The 13,030-nt window shown below is 47.1% G+C and overlaps 1 protein-coding gene across 1 annotated transcript in view; it reads left to right on the forward strand.

Moving 5' to 3' along the window:
* Positions 1 to 13,030, forward strand: part of SORCS3 (sortilin related VPS10 domain containing receptor 3) — a 587,799-nt gene that overhangs the window by 250,129 nt on the left and 324,640 nt on the right. Inside the window, exon 3 of the mRNA XM_022568819.3 lies at positions 3,492 to 3,591. Coding sequence (XP_022424527.1) covers positions 3,492 to 3,591 — 100 coding nt within the window. The remainder of the gene's footprint in view (positions 1 to 3,491; positions 3,592 to 13,030) is intronic.

The raw sequence follows: 13,030 nt of genomic DNA on the forward strand, positions 1-13,030 counted from the left end.
CCATTTTTAGCAACAATTCTGCTAAGTGAGTTTAGCCAGGATCCCCCCAACCCCTTGCAGTATCTCATCATACTCAATATCTGGTCAAATTCCTCATCCTCCACCATCCCCCAGGGGACGTCTGACCACCCTGACCTGCCTTCAGTGAGAATCCTGTCGCGTCGGCTTAGCAAAGAATTTCCCTACCTTCTTAGTAATGTTCTATCCACTGACTCCCACCCTTCTCTTTGGCTATAAATTCCCACTTTTTCCTTGTTGTACTTGGAGTGGAGTCCAATCTCCCTCCTCTACTTCGAAACCTCACTGCTGTGGTCCTTGTACCTACTGCAATAGTCCTGAATGAAATCTGCCTTTCCATTTTAACAAGCGTCAGAGTAATTCTTTCTTTAGCAGGATTAGAGAGTTGACCTTTCCAGGGTGACACTTTGAGTACATTTCAGAATCACTCTAGACCCTAGATTTCCAGATTCCAAGTTCAATTTTCTTTTCCCACCCGGTGCCATCTTTATGCCTTCAAGAGTGTAGAATCAAGAAGCAATTTGTTCTATAAAATATTTTATTTGTATTAAGAAAAATACACTGCTGACAGTCTGTAGAGATTATGGTGTGTCTTCTCCCCTGCCCTGGGTAGGATAGGAGGTCAGAGTGATTGGTCATTTCACCTTAATTCTAGTGTCATTTAACTTAGTTCTAGATCTTTCCCTGGCACTAAAAGACCTTACCATTCTGCAAGTTGTATCTGAAGTATCAGGTGTGTTTTCTAGGTGTGGCTGTCTGTTGAGCTACCACTAAACGTTAGCAGTTGGTCAGGAACTTGTGAGTGGGTTTGGACAGGTTCAGTCGTTCATTCACTCTTGCAAATAAAGACAAAGCAAAACAATACAAACATCAGTACTTGCTTTGTACCAGGCACGGTGCAAGGCATTGGGCTGTTACAAGAAATGGCTTTTGCCCTTAGGAAGGTATAGTCAAGGGCAAAGTCTCAGGATAAAAATAGCATGATGACAACAATAGGATAAATGCTAGAATAGAAATATGTACAAGGTGGTATGAGAACACAAAGGAAATGGTGATTAACTTCCCAGTGAGAAAGTTGGAAAGAGAGTGGTATTGGAGTTGAGTGTGAAGATTGCAGAGAAGTTTACCAAGTAGAGGAAACAGAGGCTGGAGGTAGTTCAGGCAGAAGGGAATGATGTGCCAGAAATGGAGGCCACAAAAATGTAGGACATTCAGGGAAGTTGAATGAGGCTGGACAGCAAGGGGCAGAGGAGCAAGTGGCTGGAAATAGGTCTAGTAAGGGAAGTTATAACCAGATTTTCCAAGACTGAGCTTGGAAGAAAGAACTTTACTGTGTGCAGGCAGTGGGTAATTACTACCACGGAGTGAGGTGGACAGATCTGTGTGGTTGATATATAACCTAATGACAGCATGGAGATTGGTGGGAGGGGGAGAAGGTTGAAGAAGAGCGTCCAATTGGGGAATCGTTGCAAAAACGATGATGTGTGAGCCACAGCGTTGGAATGAGAATGGGAAGATCGGGGGTTCTAAGTTATTTAGGAGATAGAATCATTAAGACTTGGGGACTGAGCTGGGTTCGAGAGATAAAGGCAAGGATTTCTCCGATTGGCATTGAGTCCTAGTGCCTAAGGTAAACAGGAGACAGAAGATAAGAAGTCAGTTTGCGGCGGCGGGGGGGGGGGGGTGCTAAGTATTAAAGTTAGCATAACCGATGACCGTGTGGGGCCTGTAGCCTAGGGACGGATTAGAAATACTGATTTTTTTTTTTTTTTCAATAAACGGGCCAAGCGCGCATGATGTGTAAGACCTGGTTCTGTACAGTTTGGGGAAAGGAGAAGTGAACGTCCTTTGTATTTTTATTTATTTTTTGACATTTCAGAATGCCTACATCCTGTTAGGAGGTTTCCCATGTGTTGTATTTTTGCATCCTCAGAAATGCCTTGTGAGATTAAATTATCCCCATTTTTCCAAATAAGAAATTTGAGGCTCCAGCAGGTGAAGTAACCTGCACATGGTCATGTGACCAGGGAGCTGCCCATCTAGGAAGTAACCAGAGATTTTGCTGTGCCCCAAGTTCATGTTCTTTCCTCTCCCCATAGCGTTCTCTGAAGTTCCGTGTCCTTGAGGAACTTACACTGTGGTTGGAGAAACAGAACATAAGGAAACTCATCATGACAATATGGGGAAATGAAAGGGGCATGTACAGTGTGTGCCTTGGGTGTACAACAGATGGGGAACTTTGTTCTGGTGCAGAGGAGAAATGAGTGGCAACCAGGGAGAGGACCAGTGAAGCCTTAACCAGAGGTAAGGGTGGGTATTTCAGCCGGGCCTGGGACATGGAATTTGCCAGGTTGGATGGGGGTGGAGACAGTTCTTAAAGGTCGTCACAGAGCTTGGCTGCTAGACTTATAAAGCCAATCTGTGGGCCAAGGCAGAAGCAGGTTAGCGTTAGGAGGTGGCTAAAGGACCAAGGAAAGATAGGGGCAGGTAGTTACTAGGGGGACACAGGGCCGGCGTCGGAAGGCAGGCACCCATGAGGTCACTTCACCGTAGAGAGAATGAATGGGCCTCTGTGGCCTTCTAAAGCTCCAGTGGGAGAGGTTTCCTGAGTCTAGCCAAGGGAGGCGATGGCAGAAAGGGGGTGAGGACCTGAAGCTCCTGGTGGTCTGAAAAGGGAGGGAGGTGTCTGGGATGGGAGTGGGGAAGCAAGGCGGGAGCAGCAGGGGTTTCGGCTACTTGAATCCGTTGTCGGGTACTCGCTGTCCCTCCTGCTCTGTGGAAAGGCGGGATGCAGAGGAAGGAGCCTGTGGCTTGGTTGGCCCGCCTTTGTTCTCTGAGCCCTGACTCGTGGTCTTGGTATGAGGTCAGAGCCCTGGACATTAGGCCCAAAGGAGGGGCGGGTGGCCAGCAGGATCGTTGGGATGATGAGCTATGGGCAGCAGTTCAGTGTCGCTGGCTCTTCAACCGACACACCATCGCTCCCATGTAAAGCCTCAGACTCTGCCGGGTGCGGCCAGATTTGGCCTTTGGACCCCACAGCTCCTGGATACAGTGCTTCCTGCCCTTCTGAGGGGCCCTTGGCTTCAGGCTCAGTGGAGGGGCGTGAAGTTGGTTGTACCCAGGGACCTCAGGAGAAGGTCCCTGCAATGCCCCGTGGGGACAGAGGGCTGATTGTGGCAGGTGGCCTGGCTCCCCAGCAGCCCCTGTCACTCGCAGCCGCCCAGAGGGCGGGAAAGTAGGTCTCTGAGAAAGGCTGGGAGCAAAGGGCAGCGAGCTTAGGTAGTAGGCAGCTGCATCAGTCTCATTGCTCTTCTCAAATTAATGGGGCCTTTTATCTCTGAAGAGCACCTTTAAGCACTCGTGTGATTTGGGAACAAAGATGCAGGTTGGGGGAGAGCTGGGCTCCCCTTGAAACACAGTCCCCCATTTGGTAAAACAATCTCTCCCTTTCTTTCTTTCTCTCCTACCTGCAGATCAACGGATTACGGCACCACCTATGAAAAGCTCAATGACAAAGTGGGCTTGAAGACTGTCCTCAGTTACCTCTACGTCAATCCCACCAACAAAAGAAAGGTGAGAGGGGGTGGTCAATGGGTCCTGGGCATTCCCTGCGGAGTGGCAGGGCTGCCAAGGCCTAGGAGTTAAGGAAAAAAACCAGTAGCCGTGGAGTCACTTACAGAATGCCTATTTTATATGCCAAGAACACCACAGACATTGGAATTCTAACGACTGCCTAGTAGCAATAATAATAATAATAACAACAACAATAACAATAATAAAACTATATAACTACGTAAGGGGTTCCTCTCAGCCAAGGATGGCGGTGTGTGCTTTACATACCTTATCTCATTTATCCTCACAATGAATCTCTGGGGTAGAAATGACTACTGTCCCCATTTTACAGATGAAGAAACTGAAGCTCAGGGAGATTAAGTAACTTTCTAGCCTAATGCCAGACAGTAACAGATAACATGGTGAGCAACAGATCTGGGATTTGAAAATGGGTCTGCTTGACTCCAGAGCCGAGTCCTCCTATAGCCTCCTTTTTGCTGCTGTTTTCAGAGAGCTCCTTGTAAAGAGGGAGTCGGTTTCCTCCAAGGGAAGGATAGGCAGCCCCTGGATTCTTCCACTTGCTCCAGAGCTCCTTCTGAGGCCCAGGGGAGCACACTGGCTCTGCTGGCCTCTTCTTTTCTGTCTTTCCTCTTCACTTAACAGCCAGGACATGGGTGAAATCATATAAGGTCAGACTTTGGTCACCGAGACCTCCTGGGAGGAGGGGGCCTGGGATGATGGATGGTTTTAGAAAATAAATGCTGTGTCCCAAAGGGTTGTCATTTCCCCATTTTTCAATATTGTTATTTGAATTACTGAATGTTAGAGCTGGAAGGGATCATAGATTTCATCGATACAAGCAGTTATTTGTAGTTTTTGAACTGCAGTCTTCTGCCAATGTGATTAAAGCTCTAGAGCTTCCCTCTGGACACATGCCCCCAAAATTTTTGCAAACAGTTTTTAGGTGTTTAGGAACACCTTGAATCCCCCCTCTGGACCCAAGATGTCCACGGAGCCTTGGTTGAGAATCTGTCATCTATAATAGTCTTAATTCCCAGATGAGGAGACTGAAGCCAGAAAAGGCTCCCAAGCCAAGTACGGAATGGAGCCATTAGAGCTCAGGGCTCCTGATGCTCAGTGTAGGTTTCTTGGCTTCAGCCCACGCTCTGCTCCTTTCCCTCCCGTATAGCCACAGCCCCGTGCTTCAAAACTCGTGGTCTAGTCCTGACCGGGGAGGTTGAGGCAGTTGCTTCGTGGCCTTGAATTGAAGCCACGTCCATGATGGACACATGATAAAACTTGACTGAATCAAGTCAGCCATGATCTATCTCCACTCTTCCTCTGCCTTCTCCCTTCATTAGGAAGGAAGCTGAAGCCCACAGAGGACAGATGTCCCACCCATGTCACTCAGCTGGTCAGCGGCAGGATGGGCAGTTGGTTTTTAACTCCCAGCTTAAAGCTCTTCCCACCCAACACAGTGACTTGGGGTCAGGTGGAATCATAGGGGGTGTCTGCACTCTGGGAGAAGCAAGAAGGGGGTATTTGACACATGGCAGATGTCCTTTAGCACTGATCTGGACCACAGCAGAATTAATCACATCTTCATGTAGGTGATAGATCAGCTGTCTTCATGAGGATTTTCCCAAGGCGCACATGAAGGGTCACACCTGTTGGCATCCATTCTGGTAGTCATCTGTCATGTATGTTTCCCATTGGACTCCTACTCATAACATCTCTTTCAGTCTTTTTTTCCATTTTTCTCCACTCCTGACTGTTTTATCTCTTCTTAGTATGACCTAGAGGTGCTCAGTAGTGTGGGAGACAAAGGGCAGGATAAGGCAGATACCCAGGGTTAGAAGGATCATAAAGCTGGGATTTGGAGCCCACTGGTGCAGAAGTGCACCTCCATTTCTCCTTCCCAGAGGTGGTGTTCAGACCATGGGCTCTCTGGAGCACTTCCTCACAGGAGTTATTGCCCAGTTGACAAAAGTTAGGCTGTTTTGCATGCCTTTTCAGAGAAACACCACCAAAACACAGTTAAATCCCACCTTAAGAGGCACTGCCGCCCAGAAGGTTAAAAGTGCAGACATTTTCTTCACTCAGATAGGGGACAGACAAAAGATAGACTAATATCATGGATTTGTTTATTTATTTATTTTGGAAATACCAATAGACATTAATTTCATAAGGAGACTGTGTGCTCCTGAAGGACTTTCCGAATCATCCAAGGAGAGATGAAATTAGATTTGGTTTCATTTTGGTGTTGGGTGTCTTTGCTTGTATTCTGAGCCTTGGGGTACTGATGATACACAAATATTCTACATGGTGACTTTCTCTTAACTAGAATAGTCAAGTTCCCTAGACTACGCTTCTCAAGCCGCTCAGGCAAATTGACAGTTAGATGGAAATGAAAACACTCTTATTTGTTTCTTTATTGGTCTGGCGCTCTGGGTCATTATGACCTTGCAATGAAACTTTTTTTCTTTTTTTTTTAAGTGTCCTGCTTACATGTCTTGGAGTTTAAACCTTTGGTCACCTGGATTCTCATCTGAGCTTGAATTAAGCAGGATTCTTTTGATTCTCAAAGCATTCAAATTATCGGTAGCTGCCCATGTTTATCAACCAGCTAATGGAAGTAGTCTCCAGCAGATTTTTTAGTTAATCTTGTCGAAACACTTGCTTTTCACCTAATGAGTTACTTATGTAACAGATGGCTACTGCTTTCCTTGGAGGCTATGAGTACATCAGAGTTCTGTCACCCCTAGCCAAACAGTAGCGTGTGCTTGTATTTATATAGTTGTTCCCAAAGCTAATTGTTGACGTCTTAACACTTTTTTGAGAACATAAAACCTCCAAATGTAGATAGCTAATAAGCTATTAGGTTGAAAGTAGAAGTGGTTAACATGTATACAGTCTCCTACCAGTGATAACCTTAGTTAGCATTAACTATGCTCAGACTCCTTTTAGAAGCTTTATCTATATAATTGCCAGTCATCCCAGGCACTTTAGAAGTCAGGCAAGATAAGGAAATAGCCTCTATGTAAATCACACCAAGCTTGTTTTACTTATAAATGGTGAGTCTGCAACAGTCTTTCCAGGAGGTTTATTTGGGGGACAAATTAGGATACATCTGGCAATGCTGGACTCCCTCAAGGAAGTTGAGATTTAGGTTAGTGGTGTCTACTAGTTTTTTTTCCAAATGAGAGTATTGGTATGAAGTGCTGGGTGCTACTTGAGTTGAAGTGTTCTAGACCATCCTAAGGTATGGGGCATCAGCGTTATTTTAATGGCGTTGACCTGCCCCACTTGTATTTGATGTGATTCTGCATCCCTTGCTGTTTGCTTTTCTCTGGCCACTGGCCAGTTAGCCCATTGCCTGGGTGATGTCTGCGTCTGGCACTTTGAACACGAAGAGCACTGCATTAGTTCCCCATGTGGATGTGAGGCTCGCCTCTGGAGGAGGGCTCTGCTCACAGCCTCCCCTTCCCTTTGCAGGAGATAAACGTCCCTGGGTTCCTAGAACTCATGACCGTCAGCTGGCTCTGTCCCTAGGCCCATGCAGAATGGCATGTGCCGAGGTCAAGCCTGCATTTACCAGCACTGTGCTTTGTACAAACAGGCTGAAGTCTTTGTGCCTCAACAAGGGAGGGGCTTAGCTTAGACACAGGTATCTGTTTAAGAGCAAATCTTTGAGTGGATGGAGAAATGCAGGCCTGTTATGGCCTAATTGCTCTGGCTCGAAAACGGCTGACACCTGCAGATTTGGAAAGAGTGTTTTGGAAATGCCAGAGAGCAGACAAAAGTCCTGACTGCCAGGGAATGTGATCAAATTACTGCAGGGTAGAGGTGTGTGCGCCTGTGTGGGGTTGGAGGAGGGCGGGAGGACCATAAGGGCTGACATCAGAAGAGGATAAAGACTTTTTAAAGTTGAGCTCCTAATAAGTTCTGGGCACTAGGCTAAGTTCACTTCTATACTCTGAGTTTCACTCTTAATCCCCTGAGCCTGGTAGTTTTGTTCCCATTTGGCAGGTGAAGAAATTGAGGCTCAGGCAGATGAGCCATTTGCTTTCTCTAAAGTAGCTAGATCACCTCTGTCTGACCACCTCTGTCTGAGGTGGTCCATCCACCTCTGTCTGACCACACAGGGCATGCTCTCTACTCTGACCTGCCTCAGCTCGGCTGCCCCTGCCACAGGTAAAAAGACCAGGTGAGTGCATTCATCTCTCTATTCGTAGTAACTCTGTTGCCTGGGGCTTTCTGCCCATTACTGTTAGAGGATTAGCAGTTTTTTGGAGGAGGAGAGGAGTGTTAGATCCTCCTTTCCTAACTGATTTACCAGGGAGAAGGATAATTACTTCCAGGCTACCCTGCAGAAATACAGTGGGAATTACCAGTCAGATTTCTTCGATGAGCAGGCTGCCTTTGTCAAGCTGTTAAGAGGCATTGTGTGTGTGGTCAGGTGTTGGTTATTCCCGTGTCAGTCTCTCAATACAGCAGCATAACCCTGAGCAATCTTTGACACAATGGAAAACCTCTAAGCAAAACAAAACACAGACTCTTAAAATCTTGGACCCCTGCTTTCCTTCACCATGTCTCCTGAGATCGTTGGAGGGGTCAGGGAAAGTCAGCTCTAAGGTAGTACACTTTCAGTTCACAGATATTAAAATCTCTTACACTAAAGCAAAGCAAAAAACGAATGTGGAAAGGTAATTTTAGGCTATTAAACTGTTAAGTGTCTAGCTCTGAGCAAAGTATTTTGGACGGGAGTTTCCGGCTTTCAGAAATGTGCAGTCTACTTGGGCAGACGAGATGCACACAGAAAACAGCTGCATGCATAGACCTAGGGACTCAATCGCAAATGCAGACAAGGGCCAGGCAGGTAATGTCCATGAGAGATGTTGGCCAGGTGGGGACTGCAGCAGCCGCTCTGTAATCTAAGCTCCAGATAGATGACTGTCGCCCTGCGAGAACAAGGGCTCATTACAGCCACACCATCATTGTCATCAGTTCCTGATTTTCTTAACAGATTTTTCTCTGCATATTTTCACATGAAACTTACGTATTTTGAAATGTTTTAGATGGGCTAGGGTGTGGAATTCAGGGTGTGGGGCCTGGCAGGGTGTCCCAAATCTACTTTAATCCTTGTATCCAATTGGTGTCATGTGCCATGACCTGAGTAGTAAGTCAGTCTCCAGGTGAAGAGTCGGTATTTGCAACGTGGTTTTCGGGGCAACAGAATAAGGATAACATTTAGAAGCTGCTCTTGCTGGGGGCCTGCAGTGATGCTTTTATGATCCGAGTGAGATAAATTAAGCTGAGCATGGCTCGCATGCTCCCTTTGACTCAGAGGAATCACATAGAAGGTTCTGCAATTCAGAGGGACCTTTTGTGTCAGTTCAGAGTAAGACCATTAGAGTAGGAGAAGGCGGCAGACATCTTCTTTCTGGTCCTGGTTTTCTGCCCCTGGGTGACGGGGTATTCTTGAGTAAGACATCTCCCTTGCAGAGCCTCCATTTCCCTATTTGTACAGTGGCAAGGGTAGGTCCTACACTTTTTGGGGCTCCTTCCAGCCTAGATGGTCTGGATGACCACCATTTGGACTGTGCCTCTCAGAGGGCTACATGGTGATGCGTGCGCAACTGTGGACTTTGGGCTCAATGGATAGCCAGTTGGCTAGTCCTTGGAAGGGGTGGTCCCCAAAGCTCCTGGTTTTATGGCCACACATTGGCCAGATAAGCCCTCCCATTCAGGCCAGCTCTTCTGAAGTCCCAGTTCCTTGTTCAGAAGGTGGGTGGTTCCCTGAAAGCTGCTGTCTCTGCTGGTGGAACTCAGAACTGCAGCATCCTCCATGGCACAATTGAGGGGTTCCACCAGCATGAGCTGATGCAACTTCCCAAGAGCATCACTGTGCTCACCCAGGCGTGCACAGCCCTCCTCCAGCAGGAAGGGGAGCTAGAGATGCTATCTACATCTGTTCTGGCAACCCGGGGGTGAGGACACCAAGTATCACAGTAGCAGGCAAGGGACCAGCTCTGCTGCATCACACTTCTTCCTTCATGGCCACCTACTTCCTACAGCCTCAACCAGGCACCTCATCTCTGTGGACCCCGCTTTCTTCCTTCAGAAAATGTGCACAATAAGCTATATTTAAAGAGCACGTAAGAGAAATCCCTCTTAGCGCGAATATTCATTTCTGTTTCCAAGGTAACAAGTGTTTATGAAAACAATAAGAATGACAATAGGGCTTCCCTGGTGGCACAGTGGTTGAGAGTCCGCCTGCCGATGCAGGGGACACGGATTCGTGCCCCGGTCCGGGAAGATAGCACATGCCGCGGAGCGGCTGGGCCCGTGAGCCATGGCCGCTGAGCCTGCGCGTCCGGAGCCTGTGCTCCGCAACGGGAGAGGCCACAGCAGTGAGAGGCCCACGTACCGCAAAAAAAAAAAAAAAAAAAAAAAAAAAAAGAATGACAATAATAATGGTGAGGAGGGGGAGGGGCAGCAGCTAGCAGTTGTTGAGAATTTTTACTGTGTGCCAAAAATTATTCTAAATGCTTTATGTGAATCAACTCATTGAATACTTCACCGGCGACTCTATGATGCTGGTGCTATCATTAGTCCATTTGCAGATGACGAAGGTTCGGCACTGAGAGGTCCGTTCGACCTGCTCAGATTCCGTTGCTGATGGTCACTTACCTTGGTCTAACGTGCTCGTGTAACTCACCTTCACTCATATTTAATTCTTAGACTCACCACGTGTTGGGGATGAAAGGGCCCTCAGAGACTGTCTAGACAGGCCCTCATTTAACAGAAGAGACCGCCTGTGGGCTTGCCCGAGGTCATGAAGTCATTTGCAGCAGAGCCAGTGCTGGAACTGGGTCTGCTGACTCCTAGTGCAGAGTTCTCTGTTCAGCCCATGGGCTGTTGACAGCTGGAGCACACGGATCTGGTGGAGAACCTGGACTGGGGGACGGGGGTGGGTGCAGGTAGGGAACAGTTGGGAATACGTACTCCCTGCCCATCTCAGTGAGCGTGTGTTATAAGCTGTAGGCTTCATACAAGCATCCATAGCTTCTCATCTCTCTGGTCTCAAAGTCTGAGCAATATTGCAGCTGGAATCCCATTTCAGATGAACCTGGATGAGAAATCAAGGGTCTGGAATCCAAACTGCCTTGAGCACGTTGGAAGCACAGAATGGTTGAGTAGCGCGCCCGAGGCGCAAACGGTTATCAAAGAAGTGAGGCTAGGTCGCCTGGGCCAGAGTGTCAGGGAAGGAATCAGGATTTCTGGTTTAGACCTTTCTCTTCATTAGCTGTTGGGCTTTGGAAAAGTCATTTAACTTGTCTGAGCCTCCGTTTCTCAAGCTGTAAAGTGGGGATAAACGACCATTTACCTATCCCCTCTTTCTGGGACCATAATTAGGATAAAATGAGAAACGTCATATTTTCTTGCAGGAAACCAGCTACAGAAAGGGACCCCTCATATGGAGCTGCCCTCAGGACCACACCCTGGAATCCAGGGACCCTGCAGGCCATCCACAGGGCTGCTGGGCCTCCCCTGCTGGGCTCCTGCTTCTTAGCTTCCTTGAGGAGGATGTAGACCCCAGAACCCTGGGTTTTTAAAGAGTCTCACATCCTGCCCTGTCGAGGGGGCATGCTGCCACCTGCGTTTTTCCAGTCGTCTTCCCTCTCTTTTAAAACCAAACCTGCTGACTGCCTGAGAGAGATTGACTATTCTGCTGACGGAGAGAAATGGTCCCACTCTTGTTAATTCACAACCACCTCGTTTTTCTTGCCTCGTAAATTAACAGTTACCGAGAGGCTAGAGCAGTCTTTCGGAAGTTGAGTTTAGGGGGAAATGTGTGAGAGGAAGGAGTGAAAAAAAGGAAAAGAACAGAACTTGGACCAAACCGTCTTCATTTACTGATTCCAAGTTCAAACCTTTTTCTTCTTGGTATGTTCAGAAAAAGAACCAGAAAGGAAACCCCCCCGAAAGTGAAAGTATCCGACTTCATCAGGGCCTGAGAAATCAGAACAAAGGAAAGTTAAGAAGTCGGAAGAGAGGTGGATCAATGAAGGGGCAGACACTGGTTTACAAGTTTGCCTTTGCAAGTGTGACCCAGTGATGGAGTGGATATGAAGTGTGGTTCAATTCAGACTAATCACTTAAAGGAAAGGAATCTAGAGTAATTCTTGGAAATTCACTCTTTAGTCACAAAGTCCCTTTCTCGGCAAATATATGCATGTGGTCCCCTGTGTAAATTGCTGCAGTGTGCTCTAGCCAAGAATTTATTTAAAGGCTCATTAAAATGATCACTAGTTTTTTTTCTTTTGCATTTTATTTGAAAATGGGAAGAATATAAACCTATAGCCTGGCTTCTCTCCAAAGTGCCCTTTGGGGTTTGCATTGAGTATATCATATTTTTTAAAAAATAATGATATGATTTGCAGTAAGATTATCCAGGCATTTAAGAGAAATAATAAGAATTAGCTCTTTACTGTACTTCTTCATGATTTATGTTTGCCTAACCTATTTTTTTAATTTTATTTTTCTTGGTTTGGGGTTTTATATACACACACACACATGCATCTGTGTGTGTCTAGAAGATGTTCAACAAAGAGCATTGTGCAAACGTTAGAAATAACTGAAAGAGTTAATACTGCACCAAGCTTGAAGAAAGAAGCTGTCCTGTGGCATAATCAGAGCCAGTGAAAGATAGAGGCAAAAAATTGGGTAGACTTTGGAAGAAATCTTGCGATTTGGAGAAGGAGGGAATAGAAATGACAAGCTCAATAGGAGAATGAGGGTTTGGAGGTCTTAATAGGCGTATTGCGTTTAGCAGCAGCAAGCCGAGAGAGAGATGGGAGGGGCTATATACTGTAGACCCATCGAGGCTCAGGGATGGAGTTATGACTCAGTGCAGAGGGCATGGGGAGCCATAGCAGGCTTCCGAGCTAGGGGCTGATAGCGTGAGAGCTGCGTATGAGAAAGGCTGACTGACGAGAGCCCCTTGGACCAATGAGGTGCCTGGATCAGGCATCCTGTTCCATCTCTTCTCCCTGCCCTGCCCTCACCAGACCTTCTGGGTGTGTTTTCTGAGCATCACAGGCAAGGGCAATTTTTGCAAAGAGCCTGGGAAGCCAGAGCGATACGTTCTTCCTAATATTCTGACGCACAAGTTATACAGCAGATGGATCTCACTGCCCCTGAAGTAGAGATATTTGTGACAAAAACCACCACCACCAGTGAAAGAAGCAACTATTTTTTTCTTCCTTGGTGAGCTCAACCAAGCAGAGAGATTGCTACTGCCACGCACGCCTCGCCCCCAGCCGGTCCCCGCATTACCAGCCCAAGGTCAGAATGACAGACGTCAGCGCTCAGCACACGCTCTGCTGCGGAGCATGTCCGGGTAATGAGGGGCGAGCATCCTGGGATCCTCGGGCCGCCAAACGGCTCGAGGGCA

The sequence above is a fragment of the Delphinapterus leucas genome, chromosome 16 (assembly GCF_059928025.1).
Source record: "Delphinapterus leucas isolate spDelLeu-1000000601 "Yukka" chromosome 16, BTC_Dleu_Yukka2, whole genome shotgun sequence".
Classification (NCBI taxonomy): domain Eukaryota; kingdom Metazoa; phylum Chordata; class Mammalia; order Artiodactyla; family Monodontidae; genus Delphinapterus; species Delphinapterus leucas.